Source organism: Arachis ipaensis, chromosome B10 (assembly GCF_059453495.1).
Source record: "Arachis ipaensis isolate K30076 ecotype BB chromosome B10, ASM5945349v1, whole genome shotgun sequence".
In the NCBI taxonomy this organism is placed as follows: Eukaryota; Viridiplantae; Streptophyta; class Magnoliopsida; order Fabales; family Fabaceae; genus Arachis; species Arachis ipaensis.
The window spans coordinates 145,533,980-145,555,765 of record NC_142435.1 but is presented as its reverse complement, the minus strand read 5'-3'; the positions used below and the strand labels follow the sequence as shown (position 1 = coordinate 145,555,765).

The following is a 21,786-nucleotide window of genomic DNA, read 5'->3' as shown; positions in this document are numbered from 1 at the left end:
AACATTCTGTTTTTTACTCCTCCAACTAACCAGGTTTCCGCCAACAAAAGTACAATACCCAGATGTTGACCTTCTATCCATGACATTCCCAGCCCAATCTGCATCTGTATAAGCTTCTACTTGAAGATGTCCATGCTTTTTATAGAGTAACCCTTTCCCAGGCGACCCTTTCAAGTACCTTAGGATTCTAAAGACAGCATCCATGTGTTCTTGACCAGGTGAATGCATAAACTGGCTTACCATGCTCACAGCAAAGGCTATATCCGGACGTGTATGAGATAAATAGATTAGCCTCCCTACCAACCGCTGATATCTCCCTTTGTCCATTACATTTTCTGGTTCAGCTGGCTTCAATTTTAAGTTAGGCTCTATAGGTGTTTCAGCAGCTTTACAACCAAGTAATCCCGTCTCTTTTAAAAGATCTAGGATGTACTTTCGTTGGTTCATAAAAATGTCTTCCTTAGACCTTGCAAATTCAATTCCAAGGAAGTATTTTAATGAGCCAAGTTCTTTGATTTCAAATGCTTTGGCAAGCTTCTCCTTCAAGTCTTTTAGCTCCAAAAAATCATCACCTGTCAGAATAATGTCATCCACATATACAATTAAGATGGCAGTTTTATTAGCTGCTGAATGCTTATAGAAAAGTGTATGGTCAGCTTGGCTTTGAGTATAACCAAGTCCCTTCACCACCATTCCAAGTCGTTCAAACCAAGCTCTTGGGGATTGTTTCAATCCATAGAGAGATTTCTTTAATTTGCACACTTTATTCCTCCCTAGTTCAGCTTCAAATCCAGGTGGAAGTTTCATGAACACCTCTTCCTCTAGTTCCCCATTCAGGAAAGCATTCTTTATATCCAATTGGTGTAAAGGCCAATTGTAATTCGCAGCAAGAGATAAGAGAATCCGCACAGAACTGAGTTTGGCAACTGGAGCAAAAGTCTCTCGATAGTCTACTCCATAGGTTTGTGTATATCCCCTAGCTACTAACCTAGCCTTATACCTCTCTATGCTTCCATCAGCATTGCATTTGATGGTAAAAACCCACCTGCAGCCAACCAATTTTGTATTCTGTGGCAGATCTACAATCTCCCAAGTTTCATTTTTCTTGAGTGCATGCCACTCTTCCATTACTGCTAATTTCCAGTTGGGATCATCTAGTGCTTCCTCTATGTTCCTAGGCTCAAACAGATTTGTAATTTTAGAAGTAAAAGCTCGATGTTTTTGAGAGAGATTTTGGTAAGAGACATAATTGGAAATAGGATGGTTGGTGCTGGTTTTAAGTACCTTTTTGGTGCAGGTTCTGGTTTCTTTCCTAAGGGCTATTGGCAAATTATTATTAGAAGTGACAATTTCAGATTTACCTGGAAGTTCCTGAAGTACTACAGTTGGGCCGTCTTCCGGGTTTTCAAATTGGGTTGGTACAGAGATGATGGGCTGGTCTCTAGTCTTCTTGGGATATTTCCGAACATAACACCGAAGCTCCTTTTCTTGTGGTATTTCTTTTCCTGTTTGGATTCCAACTAATTCTGGCACAATTTCAGAATTGGTTTTCACATCTTGTTTTGCAATTGTTTTAGAATTTACTTGATTAGTGAAAGTTGTATCCTCAATATGTAAGATAGGAGTAGGTAAAGGTTCATGCAAAAAATTTTCTTCCCTTAGACTCTCCCCTTGAAGAGAATTTTTTTGAAAAAAGGTTTCATGTTCCAAAAAAGTAACATCCATACTTACATGAAATTTCTTGGTGTGTGGATTGAAACATTTATAACCCTTTTGACTTGGGGAATAGCCAATAAAAATGCATTTTTCTGCCCTTGGATCAAGTTTACTTCGATATGAAGGTGTATGTAAAAACACAGTACAACCAAATACTTTTAAAGGTAAGTCAGAATGCAATCTACATGCTGGAAAATTCTTTTTGAAAGTATCCAACGGTGTGCAGTAATTTAACACACGTGTGGGCATTCGATTTATGAGATAGGCTGCTGTTAGAACAGCATCTCCCCATAAATACTTTGGAACATTACCCTCAAACATAATGGCACGTGCTACTTCAAGAAGGTGTTTATTCTTCCTTTCAGCAATGCCATTTTGTTGGGGTGTATTGGGGCATGTAGATTGATGTTGAATACCTTTCTTTTGAAGAAATTCACCAAGATTTTTATTAAAGTATTCAGTGCCATTATCACTTCTTAATATTGAAATTTTTGTGTCAAATTGTGTTTCTACCATTGTTGAAAAATACTGAAAAATTTTAGAAACCTCAGATTTTTCATGCATGAGATAGATCCAACATAGTCGTGTGTGGTCATCAATAAAAGTTACAAACCATTTTTTTCCAAATTGAGTTGTTATTTTCGATGGACCCCATACATCACTATGAATCAAGTGGAAAGGTTTAGATGCATGATAAGGTTGAGAGTAATAAGGAACTCTATGACTCTTTGAACGAATACAACTTTCACATTTAAGTAAGGAAGAATCAATATTTTTAAACAAACTTGGAAACAAGTGTTTGAGATATGGAAAACTAGGGTGTCCTAGTCTATTGTGCCAGAGAATTATTTGGTCCTTTATAGGCATAGAACTTATACCACTAAATCCTTGAGCTATTTTATCCTCCGAAATATCCTCAAAGTGATAAAGCCCATCCATCATCTTAGCACTGCCAATCATCTTCCCCGAAGTCCGGTCCTGAAAAATACCATGAGTGTCAAAGAATGTCACAGCACAATTGGAATCCTTGCAGATTTTACTAATAGAGAGAAGATTACAAGAAAGCTTTGGTACATGTAGGACATTTCTTAGGTCAATGTTTTTGGACAGTTTAATTGTACCTTTTCCAGCAATAGATGAAAAACTACCATCAGCAACTCTAATTTTTTCATTTTCAAAGCAAGGAGAATAAGTTTTAAATAAAGAGGAGAGGCTGGTCATATGGTCAGATGCACCTGAATCGACAATCCATGGTGCATTCAAGTTTGAGGTGCAGTTAAGGGACATAGGAATACTAAAATTACCTGTTTGAGCCAAAGAACCACTAGGAGTACTAGACACAGAATTGGAATTTAACAGCCTTATGAGCTGCTCAACCTGTTCCTTACTCAATGATGATTTTTCAGCCTCATGAACAGTTGGGGTAGAGCGTATTTTGAGACCAGGTTTGCTGCCTTTAAGGTGTGCTGGTTTTCCATGAATCTTCCAGCAGGTTTCTCGGGTGTGACGAGGTTTATTGCAGTGGTCACACCAAAGATTGGAGGGGTGCTTCTGATTTGATGAACTTTTAAGTGCAGCAGGTGCCACTAAAAGTGCATTAGACTCCAAAGAGGTCTGTTCAGTCTTGCCTTTTCCCATCATCACAGCTCTACGAGTTTCCTCTCTTCTAACTTCAGCAAATACTTCTCCAATTGAGGGTAGGATTGCTCTTCCAATAATTCTGCCACGAACTTCATCTAGCTCCACGTTGAGGCCTGCAAGAAACTGGAATATCCTCCCTTCTTCCACTGTTTGTTGGTGGTGTTTGGCATCAGCGGCTGAATTCCACTTGTAGTTATTAAAGTGGTCAAGATCCTGCCACACCCGCTTCAATGTGTGGAAATATTTGGTGACATTGTCACCCCCTTGTTGAATTTCTCTAGCTTTTAGAGTAAGTTCATAAATCTGGGATTTATTCCCAAGATCAGAGTACATCTCCTTGACACTATCCCACAATTCTTTAGCTGTGGTATAGTACATGTAGTTACTGCTGATATCCTCCTCCATTGAGTTCACCAGCCATGTCATCACCATGGAATTTTCGGTATCCCACACATGATATTGTGAGTCAGTGATGTTAGGCTGGCTTCGCTCACCGGTGAGATATCCAATCTTCCCTCTTCCACGGATATACATCTGAACTGATTGAGACCACCTAAGGTAGTTTGACCCATTGAGTCGAAATGTGGTGATCTGAACTGAATGGGAGTCACCACTAACTAATATCCGTTGCTCAGATTTTAAATCTGATGGAGTAGGAGTGGTGTTCTCCTTCTGTTCAGGATTAATGACTGAGGAACTGTCAGCCATAGCTATAAATCAGAGGCACAGTGCAGAGATCCTGCTCTGATACCAAATTGAAGTGTTTGAATGTATTATATTATAAAATGTACAGGGAATCAGCCTCTTTATAGAGGAATTACAGAAATAGAAATAACTAGAAAATAGGAAAGAAGGAAAAAATACTAGCCTAAAATAAAGGAAAGATTTCTAATCATAAAATCCCTAAAATTAAGCTAAACCCAAAAAGGAAAAGATTTATAATTAATTCTATTTACATAAGATTCATAAAAGGAATTAGGAATCTGATTTTGATTTGATTTAGTCAACAACAAATTTAAATTGTTGAAGAAATTCAAGCAATTTAGCATATATATCTAGGATTATTTGACTTCTTTTAATGATCAAAATAAACTCATGCCGAAGCAAATAATATTGCCAAAATCCTAACAAGTGCATAAAATTCCTTATCATAAAGTAGAATATAAGTAGAATACTTTTGTTAATTTCACTAAAAAAGCAACTTGATGACTATCTTAGCTCAGAACATTGTCATTTTGCCACTACCTAATCCTGAGGAATCACAAGAGACTTCAAAAATTTTAGAGGAAAAGAAAGTTTCAAAACCGGTGCTTCGGATATTCGATTTTTAATATTTTCAAAAGCTTTAGCAATCGGAGAAAGGAGAAAGAGGAGACACGATAGAAATAAAGCCTTTAATGAATGTCCGATAAAAAGAAGTTGAATCCTCGAGATGTATTAAGAGACATGGTCTCAAAAGATAAGTGAGGTTAATGTTCTGAAATTAAATTCTAAAGTATACAACCCTAGCTTATATAAAACCTTCAAATTATAAGCCCTTCTTAGACTTTCTGATGTGGGAGTTCTAGGTTATATAGTTTTAGGTTTAAAAAACATAAATTATGTTGGATGTTGGACTTCTAAATAAAATGTATAAGTAATAGGAAATACACATAAAACTTAAGAAACTATACATGTAATGCATCATATAGTTAGTACTTAGGAAGCTATCGGGAATAGTTATTTCATCTATAAAAAATGTTAGGGGGCCAACATTTTTTATTAATATTAGTCAATACTTTGGGCTAATACTTTATTTTTATATTAATAGAGTATAGAGTTTAGAATTTACTAATTTGCTCTTTAATGTTTAGAGTTTGTCAAATATTGACGAAAAATGATAAATTTTGTTGGTCATCTATTTAGCCTATTTGACAAATAACTCGTACAAACGTTATGTGTACAGACTTAACAAAGAATTTAACCAATCAATTATTGTAGTTTGATAGCATTTGTTTCAATCCTTAATCATATTTGTGTTTGAAATGCAGGATCCTTGTCGACCTGGAATAAAAACTACAGTGCAGCTTTGCCAAAATGCTGGGGTTAAGGTATTGCATACCTTACAATTTGGAACATGTTTGGTGTATGTTAAGATACTAAATTTTATTTAACATTTCCATTCAGCTGTAAATGTTTAGTTATCATTTTCTAGTTAAAATGATGTTATAAGGCAAAAGATCCGCACATGGTGACAAGAAGTTGCGCTTGTCCTGTGGACTTCTTTTTTATTTCCAATGTAATCCTTTTTGTTTTCTCTCCCCTTCATATTCTTTTTTGGTTTATCTTTTATTTATTCACTTATTTTAAAATTAATTGTAGGTGATAATGTTCACTGGTGACAACATCAATACTGCCAAAGCAATTGCTTTGGAATGTGGAATACTATCTTCCTTTGATAATGCTATAGAACCATGTGTCATTGAGGGAAGAGAATTCCGTGCCTTAACAGATGAACAAAGAGAAGAGATAGCTGAAAAAATAGTTGTAATGATTTAGCTATGACAAACCTTGTTCTTTTTCTTTTCATAGCGATGTATTTCTCTTGGGTAATGACTTTTCGTGGTAATATGATATGCTGCACTAGGTTATGGGACGTTCAAGTCCTAATGACAAGTTATTACTTGTGGAAGCGCTCAGAAAGAGGGGACATATTGTTGCTGTAATTGGGGATGGAACAAATGATGCTCCGGCACTATATAAGGTGTGAATGGTATAGCATGTTTCTTTGTGTTTGCACTTGTATTCGTAGTTAAATCAGACTTGTCCTTTCTCTTTCATGAGTCATAGTCTGCTTAACATGATAAAGATAAGATGCTAGATTCAGAATAATAGTAATGCTAAGATAAAGAGTAAATACCCCTTCCGGCCACTTACAATTTGCTCGAAGGACAAAGTGTCCCTCCACAATTCGAAAATCCCTAATCAGTTCCTAACCATCCAAGTAATTAGTCTAAGCGGCCCCTGTTATTGGTCTAAGCGACCCCTAACACATCAGCAGGTCATGCTTTATAGGGCTGCTTAAATTTAGAGATGTTTCACTACCACTTTATTTTGTATTTTGTGCTTTGAGTTTATGTTAGAATAATAGATCTTGTGATTATGTTTTAGTCTTCCAGTGAATGAAATCTCTGCTTCCTGTACCTCTATGTTAATCAATGAGAGAAAATTCTGTTGGGTTATTTCTTTGTGTGTAAGCTACTATCATGATAATTTATAGATATTTAATTTGAAGATATCAAACTAGTCTTTACCTTGTATTTGTTTTATTTATATACCATGTGGAACATAGGCCGATGTAGGTCTTGCAATGGGTATACAGGGCTCACAAATTGCAAAAGAAAGCTCTGATATCATACTTATGGATGACAACTTTGCTTCAATTTTGAAGGTTAGGCATGCTTGCTTATTTATCTAACTTTTTATTTCGCAGAATTTTGTTTTCAATGAATTACACATATTTATCATTTACTTCTTGAAAGGCTATTTGTGGACTTAGTAGATGTGAATCTAGGTAATATTTTTCAATAGAAAACAATTGATTAAATCCCTATAATGGTCCCTCGTTTCATAGCTTTAGCCAATTTGGTTCTTGAGATCCCAATTGCACTGTTATGGTTCTCAAGATTGAGCTTTGGGCACCGCAGTGGTCCCTCGACCCCTTTCCAGCACTGACTCAGTGATGAGCTAGCACTGTCAGTGCCGGAAAGGGGTCAAGGAACCATTATGGTGCCCAGGAGCTCAATCTCAAGTATCACAATAGTGCAATTGAGATCTCAGGGACCAAATTAGTGAAAGTCGTGAATTTGAAGAACCACTACAGGGATTTAGTCCAAACCGATTAGTTGGAGGTTTATATTAAACACTAGTATAAGGAAGGAGCATTGTATAGTTTTCAATTATTTACGTAAGCTAACAAAGAATTGATATTTAGAGCATAACTGATAAACAAATTTTGCGTAACTGATAAACAAATTTTGAATTGTTTTTATTATGTAGGTTGTGAAATGGGGTCGATGTATATATGCTAACCTACGGAAATTTATCCAATTTAATCTTACAATAAGTGTGACAGCTCTTCTTATAAATGTTGTTACTACACTCTCTTCTGGTGATATCCCACTAAATGCTGTGCAGGTTTGCTGCAGTTTTACTATGACTTTTTCTTTTTTTGGGTTGGACTATCAATTTATTATGCCAATATCTTTATACATCTTGTTGCTTCTCTCTAAAGCTTCTGTGGGTAAATCTTATCATGGATACTCTAGGAGCACTAGCATTGGCAACTGAACAACCAACGAATCTCCTGATGAATCTACCTCCAGTAGGCCGAAGGTTAGAAATTTCATTTTTCTGATTGTCTTTTTTCTTATGACAATGACATCTGTGGTATTCTAGTTGTTGATATTATATATTATAGTTCCTTCATGCATCAATTAGGATCAGTTAAGGTCCATTAGAATCAATTAGGAATAATTAGTTTCTTCCTTATTAGACATTGTAATGACGAAGAATGATTATATATACACAGATAGATACAGAGAGATATATAGTGACTGATTTAATGATTGATTTTTGGTTAAATTTTTACTTCAATAATGTATATAAAAAACGCAAACTAAGACTCAAGCATTCACATACAGACATACTGATCGCTTCTTGTACATAAGAGCCTAGGGTTCTTAGTCATCTACTATCAAAATCATTGGCCGCTGTATCAATTGGATATCAAGAATGCCTTTCTTCATGGAGACCTTGATGAGAAAGTATACATGGAGCAATCACCTATTCACCTGGGTTTGTTGCTCATAAGGAGTCAGGACTGGTTTGCAAGTTGAAACGCTCTCTTTCTGAGCTAAAATAATCCCTTGAGCGGTTAAACAAAGTCAGCTGTGTTGTTCCAGGATTGGGTATGAAAGAAGTGAATATGATCACTCCATGTTTTATCAACACAACTTATATGGGCAATGCATATATTTGGTTGTTTATGTAGATGATATAGTCATAACTGGTAATAATCATGAAAGCATAACTCAGTTGAAGAAACATCTATTTCATCACTTTCAGACTAAGGATTTTGGAAAATTCAAATACTTCCTTGGTATTAAGGTGGCTCAACCTAAAAAGTGGGTACGATGAATCGCAAACCTATTAACAGCTCAATGGATCCTAGTAGAAAATTATTGCCTGATCAAGGAGAATATTATATTGATAAGGGGTATTACTCTAAAAATAATAATCTATTTGCAACTCCCTCCTAAGAAAGCAGTTTTAAGACATGGAACTAATGGCTTTATTTGATGTATATAATTGCTCATTTTTACTTCTCTAAAGTGCATAAGATAGTAAAGTACAAAAATGAAGATGTAAGCAACATTTGATGATTTAGTTGTTCTTATACACAATTGAAGTTATAAATCTAATGATTCTGAACTCCTTACATTTGTACTTGTCTATCTTGTAAACTTTAAGGCAGCTAAATCATCATTTGTGTTTGCATTTACCTTTTTCATTATGAAGAATGGGCTGATTTCATTTGGGGCTATAAGAAAAGAAGTATAACATATAATATCTGTGTGCTTGGATGGTCAACATGGAACTGATAATAACTTGTATCCTTTTCAGAGAACCGTTAATCTCAAATACTATGTGGAGGAACATATTGATACAGGTAAATTTTATTTTGCATTTTGATAGCTGTCATGACATTTTATGCTAGTAGGATTATTTAGCCATTTATTTACCTATAGCCAATCAACTTAAGGAAATTTGAAACCACAATCTCTTGTTTATCTGTTACATGTTACTTGCAATTCTTCTATACTATTTTATATTTTCTTATTTAATTGATAATTATGAGTATGGCTCTTCAGGTAGTATATCAGGTGTCTGTCTTGCTCGCTCTAAACTTTCAAGGTAGCATTCCGGGTTTCACACATGATGCAACTGATCATGGGATTAAATTGAAGAAAACATTGATCTTCGATGCATTTGTACTATGTCAGGTAAGTACTCGTCTTCAGTAATCTATCTATTTATGATATATTACAAAAGATATCAAAGTCCTCTTATAATGAGCTAATGACACCTAAATTTGCTATAACTTTTATATGACAACACTAATCTATTCTCTAACAATATAGAGAATAACACCTATCTAAGTAATCACATTTATAATAACGTAGAAAATAAGATTTATATAACCAAACCTTGCATATATATCATAATTTTTCACATTAATTTCTCGAATCTTACACTAAGTACTGCCTTAAAAGATTTCATTATCATAATTCATTAGATTTATGCATCAAAAGGTTCTAAGTGTTCATTTTGTTAAATCTAATATGAAGAAGATATTATAAAGGATGTTAATTCTATATATCTAATATTCTAATATTCTAGGCCTTATTTTTGCTTTTGCTTCATGTACTTTGATCTCTAATCAATTCTCTTATTATTCTTATATAGCAACTAATCATAATTCAAATGGCTGGCATTTCATACTCATACTAAAGTTTATATAATGACAAAGAAATTTGAAACTAGTTCCCATTGCTATTGAGTACTCATCAATCTGAAAGGCCTATTGGCCAGAGTATAAGGCTGTCAAAATGGGTCAAACTCATTGGGTCAGTCCGTTTACCCGTTTAAACGGATGGATTTTTGTCTCTAGAATTAGGTCTGTCTATATGTCGGGTTAAATAGGCCAGCTCACAGGCTAAATGGGCTGCCATTTAATTTTTTTGCATTTCTAAAAAAAAATAGAACTTTTTTTTGTTAATATTCTCCATGATCTGACCCGAAAATCTGACTCACCAACTAAAAAATTGTTCGTACAAGGTTTTTGACAAAAAAGTGGCCTCTTTTGCTAAAAGTATTTTTCAAAAAATAAAAATAAAAGTAAATAGGCAGCCCTATTTAGTCTCTCGAGCTCTGAAAAATTATGGCCTATGAACAAAGCATGCTTAAACGGGCTAAACCCGTATAACCCGTAGGCAGAGGCGTGTCGGGCCTGAATGGGCCAGCCCTACATAGTATGCTCAATTTCTAAAGAAAGTGGAAAACAACACCTTAAAAGCTAGCTGTTAATGAGAAAGAACCACACTCTTTAAATACAACATTAAACATCCTATAATACTCGATTTTGGACACCCCATGCCCATATTATCCAAATCCCTAACACATGACCATTAGCCTGGTAGTAGTTGCATTGTCTGGTTGATTTTGCCCCAGAGTTGCGCTGTTGAGACGTCAACAGGGCGTAGGCAGTGATCCGGCTATCTTTGACATGGTGCTGATCAATCGGACTCTCGTAGCTTGAATTATGGTTCGATTAGTGAGAAGAGGCCTGGATTTATCAATTTTGGCTCCTTATGATAGATCCTGGTATCCTGCTTTATATATGTGCATTATAGTTTAAGTGATCCTCATATAAATTTAACTCATATAACAAAGTAGAAATCTAATATTTAATCAATTATGCAATTAGAGGAACAAAGCATAAAATTAGTGAAATTGAACGGTAAATACAGAAGAATTGACATAATGCAACTAAGCAAGCACATAAATATCATGAATAATTCTGCTCCTTAGCTTCTAGCAAGGAGTTAGCACTTAATCATCATGATCACATTCTACCAGATTTCTTGCTACTCCGTCTTTAATTCTTAAGAATTCTATTTTCAAAAGTGCAGATCTTCAATGAATTTAATGCAAGGAAGCTAGATGAATTCAACATATTTAAAGGAGTCACGAGAAACTACCTCTTTATGGGAATAATAGGCTTGACAGTTGTGCTTCAGGTTAGCGCTCTTTGAACTTTTCTCTAGATTTTGGCTTCTTTTTTCTGTTTGAGAACATTTTAAGAAAACAATAAAATCGCTATTTTTTTTTTGTTCTTCCAGTTTATCATCGTTGAATTCCTCGGAAAATTCACTTCCACAGTCAGGCTTAATTGGAAGCAGTGGTTCATCTGTGTCATTATTGGCTTTATTAGGTAAGAAAATCATTGGCATTTGAACGCTAAGATAATCTTTGAATGCTATAATAGATTAGGAATATATAATAGATTTTTCTCCACGTTTTCAGTTGGCCTCTTGGTTGTTTTGGGAAATTGATACCAGTGCCACACACTCCCATCAATAATAAATTTAGAAGAATTCTTCATGGAAGAACTCAAATGCAAAGTGGTCAGAGTACAACAGGAGAAAGACCGTACTCAAAACTAGTTATATGTTGCTATTTGATTGTAAATTTATTTTCAAGATTTCAACGTCGAAGAACATCAACGCACCAGGTTCTATACTGTAGTGCAGTCACATGTTTTGTTTATTATCAAGATTTTCAAATCAACCGTTAATAGAGTCCGATACTCTCCTTTTTTTTTTTTTATTTATATATATATGACGATATACTATATGATATTTATCTTTCTTTGTTTCAACCAACAATATTTGCGTCTCTGCATATGCCCCCACGTTTATGTGGCGAAGTACTTTTTCATTCGTTCAGTAATTTACATTTAGTGATATTGCTGTAATTTTTCATTCATCTTGATAAAAATATTCTAATTTTCTTGCATTGATAATATAAACTATCAAAATTCTGCTAGGTAGGCAACGGAGATTGTGAACTAAAGGTGTACATGGTTCAGTCCGGTCCGAAGATTTGGTCCAGACTCGAATATTTTAGGGTTAGTTTGGTGTGATTTCATCGGGTCTAGGATCAGGTACGGGTCTAAAAAATAGACCCGGTCATTATTTAAGGCCGGATCTGGCCAAGACGAATCCAGTTTTATCCGATCCATGTGCACCCTAAGAGAATTAAAAAAAGTATATATGTTTTAAATTAATTCTAATATTATATTATATTAATTATAAGCTTATTGTTTTATTTTTAATCACACTTGTTGAATTAGAATTTATAAACAAATTTAAGTTCAAATATGGATATCAACTTTTCGGTAACAAGTTTCTTCTTTATAAATAAGTGTATCATAAATAAGTTTCTTTATAAATTATTGTTAAAGTTTTAAATGTTCGGTTTTCATCTGATTTGGATCCGGTATAAATCGGATCCGGTATAATTGTGACCCGAAAATGTTTAGGTTTCATCGGGTCTAGAGCCGGGTTAGGGTCTAAAAAATAGATCCGGTGTATATTTAGGGTCGTGTGTTAGGACAAACTTGGTTTCACCATCCTATGTGTACCCCTATTATGAACAATCAATTATATCCCAGGCCGACTAAACATGAATAAACCTAATTAATTCAAAATTTGTTGTTTTCACTGTTTGCAAAAAATTATAAGAAAAAGTTACAAAAAAATTATTCGAATGAAAACACCAAAATATAATATAAAATAATGATATATTTAAATGTACCTAGTAAGATGTTGTGTCGAATTTGAACTTACTTGAAGCAGTTTTCAACAATTTGTATAGTAATAAGAGTTAAGATAAGCCTCAATGTAGTCCCTGAATTTGCACTCGAGCCTCATAGTAGTCCCTGAATTTGCACTCCGGGACTCAAACTTGTCCTTCCGGTAATTTCTGGCCACCTGACGCTACCGGAAAGCTAAGCTGGCAGCCTTCGTGACACGTGGGCGTTATAGAAACGACACCGTTTTGACTGTGGCGCCAAAATGATATGAAACGACGTCGTTTCACGCTGAAAACCTCCCTCCCTCCTCAACGTTACACTAACATATTGTCTCCCTCCTCTCAAAACACAAAACAAACACAACACAAAGTGAGGTTTCTTCTTCTCCGATACGGTGACCAATGGCGCATATGCGATTGCATTAACCACACCGATTTCAGTCGAAAACTCAGGTTCTGGAGCATCGCTGTTGTCATCTCCTTCATACACAGAGTTGGGAAGGCTAGTTTCTCTGAAACAGGTAAGCCAAAAATGAAAAAAATATGTGGTTTCTCTGTTTTTTTATATTGTTGTTAATTTAATATTCACAAAAGTTCAGGCTGTTTTTTTCGATTGTAATCTGTGGGTATAAACGCCTCTGTTTTGTGCTCTGTGCTAGGGTTTGATGAGAACTAGGATTGTTAGTGATTTGGCCAACAAAATTATAGACTGAGAGTGTTTCTGGTGTTTTGATGATATAGAAATTTGTTCTTTATGTGTTAGGGTTTACTGCAGTTAGTTGTGGAGTTTTCAAATTGTTAATGTGTTTCAGGACAATGACTGTGATCAATGAACTTTTTTTTTTTAAATGGCAGATGGGTGATCCGTTGATTACCATCATATTTCACCATGGAGGGTCGTTTATCACAGAGGCTGATAGAAGTATGTCTTACAACGGTGGAGAGATTTGTGAGTTGCCGGGCATTGATACAGACACACTTGATGTATTTTCGTCCGAGACTATCACAAGAAAATTGGGTATGACAAGGTTAGCCAAACTTGGTGGCTGGTGCCTAATAGGCCTTTGCAAACTGGTTTAAGAGCAATAACAGATGATAAGGAGCTCATGGAGATGTGTTACCTGGCTCAGCAGAACAAGGGGGTTATACATGTGTACTACGAACATGGAGTATCAGAACCAGTGGCATCTAAAGGCAAGGAGCTGATGCTGATACCAACCATTTTTCCCACCCCAAAACCCACCACCAATGCCATAACAGAACCAATTCCCACCACAACACCATGCACTCCAACTTCTGAGCCAAAAAAGCCAACTGATACATCAAAACCAAAGGAGCCACCTGCTTCAGTTTCTGCTGGTAACCGAAACATACCAAAAAAAATTTTCCCTAACCCACTGCAAGTCTTGGAGCTAAGCCCAATCCACCACCAAAAACAATGGCCCAACCCAGTAAAACCAAGCCCAAAATCTCACAAAAAAATGGTCCAACCCACTGCAATTCCTAAACCTTGGTCCAAAGGAAAAAAACCAAGGCTAAACCAAAGAGAAGCTGTAAGAATGTAAAAATAGCAGCAACATGTGGAAGGAGACCACTGACAAGAGCTGCTGCTACTGGAAATATTGCAAGAACAATTCGTAAGGAAAAACAGGCCAAAACAACCTATGTTGCTTTGACTAGTTCAGAAGAATTCTCAGACAGCCATGACAGTGATGATAGTGCAGAGGATGAACCATATAGGCCTGGTGGTGATGAGGTGTCCAGTGAAGAAGAGTTGCCTCTGTATAGATCAGCAGCAAAGACTAATGTGAAACTGAGAAGTAGGACAGACAAGAAACTTACAAAAGTAAAGAAGGTTGTTATGGTTGAAGATGATGGTTCTGTTTGTGCAGACTCAGATTCTGAGGATGATGAAATTATTTTTGGACCGATTCCTAAGTTTGGAGAATCAGTTGCTCCTTATCATGATGTGCAGGATGAGGCTTATAATGATTATGATGGTGGAGACTCATGGCACTCGGAAGAAATAAAGACTCCTCCGAACTCTGAGGATGAGTTGGAGGAAGTTGATTCAGATGACGTCTTCCCTGCGTTCAGAGAAGGAGGGAGGTTTAGAGAGCTTAAGCTTGAGGTTGAAATGACATTCACTACAAAGATGGAGTTCAAAGAGGCTGTTCGTGAATATTGTATACAAGAGGGTAGAAGGATTTGGTTTAAGAAGAACGATAACGTGAGGATGAGAGCTGTGTGTAAGGATGAGAGTTGTGGCTGGCTTGTGTATGCTTCTAATAATACTGAGAACAATTGCTGGCAGATCAAGACGTTTATGGATGACCACACCTGTGCAAGAGAGACCAAAAACAGACTAGCTAATAGGAAGTGGCTAGCCTGCAAATTGGTGAAGAAGCTAAGAAAATATTCGAATCTGAGACACTCCGAGGCTGCACAATATTTTAAGACAAAATGCGATTTGAATCTAAACAAGTCTTCACTGACTAGGGCCTTAGGATATGCTAGATCTATTGTGTACGGCAATGCTGCTGCCCAATATGGCATGGTGATGGATTATGGGCTGACACTGCTGAAGAGTAATCCAGACTCCACTGTCACAGTTGGTGTTATACTTCAGTCCAACCCTGATGATGATCCAATATTTGAGAAGATGTATGTTTATTTGGAGGTATGTAAAAAAGGATTTCTGGCAGGTTGCAGACCCCTCATAGGCTTGGATGGAGCTTTTCTGAAGACTCGGCATGGTGGTTAGATCCTGTCTACTATTGGCCAAGATGCAAACAACCATATATATGTGATTGCCTATGCAATTGTCCCTGTTGAGAACATTGAGAACTGGAGATGGTTTTTAGAATTACTTCATCAAGACTTGGAGGATTATAAGAAGAACAAGCTGTGTTTTATCTCAGATATGCAGAAGGCATGCAATATTTGTTGTCTTTATTGGTTGTTAATCTATTGTTACTTATTAGTTGTTACCTATTTGTTAATCTATTGTTACTTATTAAGTGTGAATCTATTATTACTTATTAGTTGTTAGCTATTGGGTGTGCTTTAACATGTTGTTTATAAATTGGGCTGCTGTTTATACATGCTGAATGATTCCTGGCTGATAACATGCTGCATAATGTTCTGTTTGTATGTAACAGGGGCTAGTCTAATGTCACTTACATAAGTGTAGGGACTAGTTTAATGTCACTTATATAAGTGTAGGGACTAACTTGGTGCTCAAAAACAAGTATCTGACACCCTTTTGTTTACCTGAAACAGAGCCTTATAAATGCAGTTAAGGAGGTTTTTCCAGATGTCCATCACAGATTCTGTGTTTGGCATTTGTGGAAGAACTTCAATAAGTAATGGAAGGATCTCCAACTTAGAGGGCTGCTATGGGATTGTGCAAGGTGTACTAGCCAAGATGGATTCCTTGAAATCATCAAAAAGATTGAGAGGGTTAATAAGGAAGCCTGAGAGTATTTGAATAAGTGGCCTAGAGACTCTTAGAGCCGGACATTCTTCAGTAATGCACCTAAAATAGACAATATCTGCAACAATGCCTATGAAATCTTCAACTCCAGGATCAAAGATGCTAGAGCTAAGCCTATTATCACACTCTTGGAAGAAGTCAGGATGTATGCAATGAGGTCGATAGCTAGGAACAAGGTGAAGCTTAATTCAAACAATGGAATTCTACCTCCTATACAGCGCAGCAGGTTAGAAAAGATACAGAAGGAATAAAAAAGTTGGGTCCCGATGTGGTCTGGTGACGCAGACTATGAGAAGTTTGAAGTACATGACTGGCCAACCAACATGGTTGTGGACTTGGGAAAGAGGCTCTACACATGTGATTTCTGGCAACTGAGTGGTAATATTTTTTAAATTCATTGTTTTAGTCTTATTATTATTATCAGCCTTTGTTGTTGGCTTACTGTTGTTGTCTTTGTTGTTGTGTGAATGCCGTTTAGGGATGCCATGTGTGCACGCGTGTGCTGCACTGGCAATGGTTGGTAAGAGACCGGAGGAGTTTTGTCATCAGTGGTTGACCATGGAAGCATATAATAACACATATGGCTTCCATATCAATCCAATTCCAGGTCAAGCACTATAGGAAAAGTCACCATACAACAGATCACAAGCACCAAAATTTAGAAACAAGCCAGGACCACTTAAGAATAAAAGAAGAAAGGATGCAGATGAGGAGCCAAGTGGGAGTAAGAAGTTGAAGACCAAAATGAAAAGAATTTATAAAAAAGGTCGATGTCGTTATTGTGGCGAAGCAGGACACACCAAAAGGAACTGTCCAAAGAGAGCTGCTGATGAAGACGCTGCTGCAACTGCAGAGGCTGCTAATGGTAGTGAAGGTCAGGCCAACTCTACTGTCCCTGTCCCAGAAGCCCCAACTGAAATCAATGTTGATCAAAATGAACCACCCTTGAAAGCAACTGATGACTCTCAACAGGTTCACAAACTTATATGACTTTTAATTTATTATATTTACATCCTTACCTAGTTCACTAACTATCTTATATGTTTTCGCTGATAGGTTTTACCCTCACTGGTTAGGTCACCAAAGCTCCCTCTAAGAAGAAAATTTGCCAAGTATCATAAAAAACTAGTTTCAGGGAGTAGCAATCCACCAGCAACCACCACACATGCTGCTATCCCACCAGGAAGCAATCAGAGAGCAAGGAATCCCCCACCTAATCCTATGCAAGGTGCAACAGAGGGGACTGCTACAAGGCTTGCAAACTTCATGAAGTTTGTGCCCAACCCTGGATTCAAGGCACCCAGACACAAAAAATAAAGATTAGGATGATGTTTAGGGACACATGCTGTTTTGTGTATCTATTTTGCTGAAGTTTTTTACCATGTATGCTTTCTTAAACGTTGTCCTAGTGTTGGAAATTTTAGTATTTGAAACTTATGAGGTCAATATGTTAACAACTTTGATATACTTGATGTTTTGGCTCTATAATGCCTTTTTTGAATGAAGCATTACCAATATGAATTATGACTTTATTGAATTGAGTTTTGTCAGCTTTTTTGTTATATTTTGTCCTCTGTTACAGACTTAAGAGTAATTCAAATCCTGTCCATTTCCATTTCATTGAACAGAAGTGTAGGAACAGAAGTATGCATATAATCAAACACTTTAATTTGCATTTCTTTCAAACAAAAGGACAGGAACAAGTATATGAACAATATATGCATATACCATGCATGTCATTTGTTTTTTGGTAGATACAGTTGACCCTGTTGTCTATCCAACTTTAATACAAGAACACCAATTACAATCAGCAGCATGAACACAAACATCAAAATTCTTCCCATTTTTAGAACCCTAATTTCAGTCTCTAATTTACCAAATTTTCAAGCAATCTTCATCTTCCATTCTTTATTATCAACTGAATGTCTTGTTATATCATCACATGCTATGACATCTTCTTCCAAAACTTTATTAACCCACAAAAACAATCCACACCATTTCTTGCCCACAGTCTGCATAGTCAAGAAAATTGAATCAGCAAAATTTATATCAATAAATACAGCAATCAACAACAATAATACTTACATTGTAGTTTGGGCAACCCAGGAACGGTCTCCCTGGATTAGAATCTGTCACTAACCACCGCAGCACTGGTCTCGGCCTGCAGGCACACCATTCTGGCAAACAAGCTTCTCTGTTTCTATTCATTCTCCTCATGATGCTTCCAATTGATCGTGGGTTGTTCGAACTCTCAGTTGCATTGCTCGCGCTTGCCATAACCGTCGGGATTCAATGCTGGAGAAGACAAGAACACAGAAACAAAGAGAAGAGAACAGAGTGAGCAGTGTAGGCTTCAAATTTGGGAATTAGGGTTTTAACTTGAATTGAGGGACCAAATTGATTCGGGACAGTTTACTCTGCCACATCAGCTAGCCGTGTAATGCCCACGTGTCACGAAGGCTGCCAACTCAGCTTTTCGGTAGCGCCAGGTGGCCAGAAATTGCCGGAAGGACAAGTTTGAGTCCCAGAGTGCAAATTCAGGGATGAATATGGGTAACTTTTAAGTTTAGGGACTACTATGAGACTCGAGTGCAACTTCAAAGATTACATTGAGGCTTAACTCGGTATCGACTTGTGCAGATTATAAATAGATAAAGAAACAAATTAGATAGTCAATTGGTTATAATATAAAAGGTTGAGGTATTCAACATATATAACACTCGGAAAACATCTCATTCAATTCAATGCTACCTTTTCAATGACACAAATTTACAAACATCAACATGAAAGACAGACAAGGGTTAAATAGCTAGTTACTCTTAACTTTAGCCCCTCTTAAATTTACATTATAGAAACATGAAAACATAAAGAACAGCACCTAATGGCAATAATGGTCAAACCAACAATAATGTTTTCCATGATCAAACTCTTCCTCAACAACATCACCTCTACTATGAATCCACCACAGCAAATTGCTTAGAGAGTTTCCATCATCAAAAGCCTTCAAGTTTCTTATCTTCTGCAATGCACTTTCTCTATCATAAGTCCCTTCCATGGCATGGATAAAACCTTTCCACCCTTCACCAACACCTTTCCTATTCAAATTTGCCTTTGTCCATTCCACAAGCTCCTTCACATAACCAACATCAGAGAACAATGTCTCTGTTATAGGCAACAATGGCAGAACCTGAATTCCAAGCCTACATTCTCTCCATTCTGGTGGAGCAAACCAAAGACCACTGTCTCTTTTATTAGCCCAAAGAACACCCATTATTCTATTCTCTTTCACAAATTCTTCATCATACAAGTTTTCTCCTTCTCTTACATGCCACCACATTTGAGCTGCATGCATTTCCAATGCTACAAGAGTTGATCCTGTTGCAATAAGATGGGTGTCGCCATAAGCGAGACCCATCAACGCTGCAGAGTAATATGCATTCACAGCTTCACTTGTGCTCTCTTGGTTTCTTCCGTCTGCGAATTCGGTTAGGCCTCCAGCCCAAGAATGCAATTTGTAAAGATCAAAACATCTCAAACGGGTGTAACTAGAGTTTGATCTTCTTCCCAAATTCATGAAATCTGCCATAAGCGAATATGCTTGAGGCTTATACTTCCTTCCCCATGCTGGATCAATCTTTGCAAGCACTGCAATTGCATATAGAAAATATCCCAAATGATAATGATGATCATTGTAAATACTAAACCCGAAATCTGCACTTGAATCTTTAGATCCTTGTGAAGTAACAATTCCTCCCCATTTTGAATCATAGAGAAAACCGTTTCCTTCGAAAGTTCCATCTAACCATGGCTCAATTGCATCCTTCAAAAACTTCCTAATCACCGGGATGACATCATGAAATGAAACCTCTTCAGCTATCAAAGCCAATCTCGCTGCTCTTGTTATGGATTTCCCATAGTAATAGCAAGATGTTGTTGTGATTATTCCCGAGTTGTTCAAAGAATTTACATCTTCAGAAAGTGCTGCAGAAATTTCATCATATGAAGATTCTTTGATTCCTCTAGCGGAATGCCAAGTAACAGAAACAGGGTAACTTTTCAAAACCCATGAGTCTCCAACAATGCCAACAAGGTCCCCATCAATGCTTCTATACTTGAAATCATTCAGAATCGTTACATCACAATCGTTAGTTGACAGAAGCTGAAGGTGAAGAGGGTGAGCTAGCATTAACAACTCACCCCATCCTTTCTTTTCCCATTTGTATTCGACACAAAAAGCTTTCGCGAACGAAGCATCACCAGAGATGGCGAAACAAGTGCTGAACCTATCAAGAAATGACTCGTATTTGGCGTCTGAATCAGGCAACAATGCTATTCTAATAATGCCAGAGAACCCATCAGAGGTAACTTCGGAAAGGCAACTATTAGTCATGGTAACTGCTGTTGTAGTATATATGAGCCATGTCTGACCATTATTGAGTTGCATGGTGTGCTTAGTCAGACTGCTGTTCGAGGAGAATGAAGTGATGGCATGAATGGTTGTGATAAGAAGTGGCGAATTATTGGTTACTAATGATGTAACAAAAGGGCTTCCTCTAACAAGGAAGAACCGCAAGTTGCAAGAGGGAATGTCTAAAGTTACACTCAGGTCGCTGTAGGAAGTGATTACATGCTTCAAGTGAGAGTGACCATGATCGGGTTTGGTTATGGAGGAGATGGTTATGTCAGGGTTGAAGACTTGGGATATGAAAGTGGGGGTGGCCAAGTGAGAAGGGTAAGAGAATGAGAGGGAGGAGTTGGAGGATTTGATGAGGTAAGGGTGAATATATTCGGGTTGATCACCGTTTTTTATGACAAAGTTTTGGAAGAATGAGTTTGTGGGAAGTGGATTTGATAGAAGGTTTTGGGAGAAGAAGTTTGAAGGATCTGGGAGGATTCTGGAATCTGTTTTAGGGAAGAGGAATGGTGTGTTTGGTTGCTTTGGTGATGGCGGAGGTGGAGGTGGTGGGGGCGGAGGTGAAGGTGGTGTGGGCGGTGGCAGTAATGAGGATGGTGATGGTGATGATGATGGCAGAGGAGGAGGAGGAGGAAGAGGAGGAGGAGGTGGTGATGCAGGTGGTGGAGGAGGAGGAGGAGGAGGCGGTGGTGGCGGAGGAGGAGGAGGAGGAAGTGGTGGTGGTGGTCTTCGTTTTTTACCTTTAAGTAATCTTTTTAGCATTGTGAATTTTAATTTGGCACTGCTAAGTAATTATATTGTTTGATTTATGAATGAGATTTGGATTTGGTAGGGGTTTAAGTTAGTTGGAGGGAATGGGTTGTAATTTTTTATATAGTTGGAGGGGAGAGAAAGGAGAACCAAAAAAGAAAGGAATTGGGGAATGGGAATTGTATGAAGAAAGGAATTGTTTGATGAAAAATGAAAGGATGATGCCATGCGTGGCTAGTAAGAAACTAAGAATACATAAGAAACAATTTCGGGTGTTTAGAAAGGAAAGAATAAAAAAGGGTCATACTTTATATCCTTCAGGATTCTTGTGGTTAAGTTGGAAAATCACAAG

At 37.0% G+C, this 21,786-nt stretch overlaps 2 protein-coding genes across 8 annotated transcripts in view; one reads left to right on the top strand and one right to left on the bottom strand.

The window, feature by feature from the left end:
* Positions 1-11,856, top strand: part of LOC107622554 (calcium-transporting ATPase 8, plasma membrane-type) — a 34,207-nt gene extending 22,351 nt beyond the window's left edge. For 5 of the 7 annotated variants that reach the window (XM_088485374.1, XM_021114212.2, XM_088485377.1 and 2 more), the window contains 11 exons: positions 5,388-5,447; positions 5,719-5,883; positions 5,984-6,100; positions 6,689-6,787; positions 7,396-7,533; positions 7,631-7,731; positions 9,022-9,067; positions 9,270-9,401; positions 11,091-11,198; positions 11,301-11,392; positions 11,485-11,856. In XM_088485374.1, coding sequence (XP_088341500.1) covers positions 5,388-5,447; positions 5,719-5,883; positions 5,984-6,100; positions 6,689-6,787; positions 7,396-7,533; positions 7,631-7,731; positions 9,022-9,067; positions 9,270-9,401; positions 11,091-11,198; positions 11,301-11,392; positions 11,485-11,755 — 1,329 coding nt within the window. In that variant the 3' untranslated portion in view covers positions 11,756-11,856. Of the gene's footprint in view, positions 1-5,387; positions 5,448-5,718; positions 5,884-5,983; positions 6,101-6,688; positions 6,788-7,395; positions 7,534-7,630; positions 7,732-8,039; positions 8,219-9,021; positions 9,068-9,269; positions 9,402-11,090; positions 11,199-11,300; positions 11,393-11,484 lie in introns of those variants that run through there. The other 2 variants (XM_088485382.1, XM_088485389.1) reach the window with 2 other exon arrangements.
* Positions 11,857-18,980: 7,124 nt separating this feature from the next.
* Positions 18,981-21,446, bottom strand: LOC107621296 (glucan endo-1,3-beta-D-glucosidase-like). The gene has a single exon (XM_016323328.3). It carries the CDS (start codon positions 21,444-21,446, stop codon positions 19,149-19,151), a length of 2,298 nt encoding a protein of 765 aa, XP_016178814.3. The 3' UTR covers positions 18,981-19,148.
* Between the last annotated feature and the right edge of the window lie 340 nt (positions 21,447-21,786).

Bases quoted from the DNA above. Each gene is read 5' to 3' on its own strand.
- LOC107621296 (XM_016323328.3), bottom strand. From the start codon at position 21,446: ATGCTAAAAAGATTACTTAAAGGTAAAAAACGAAGACCACCACCACCA.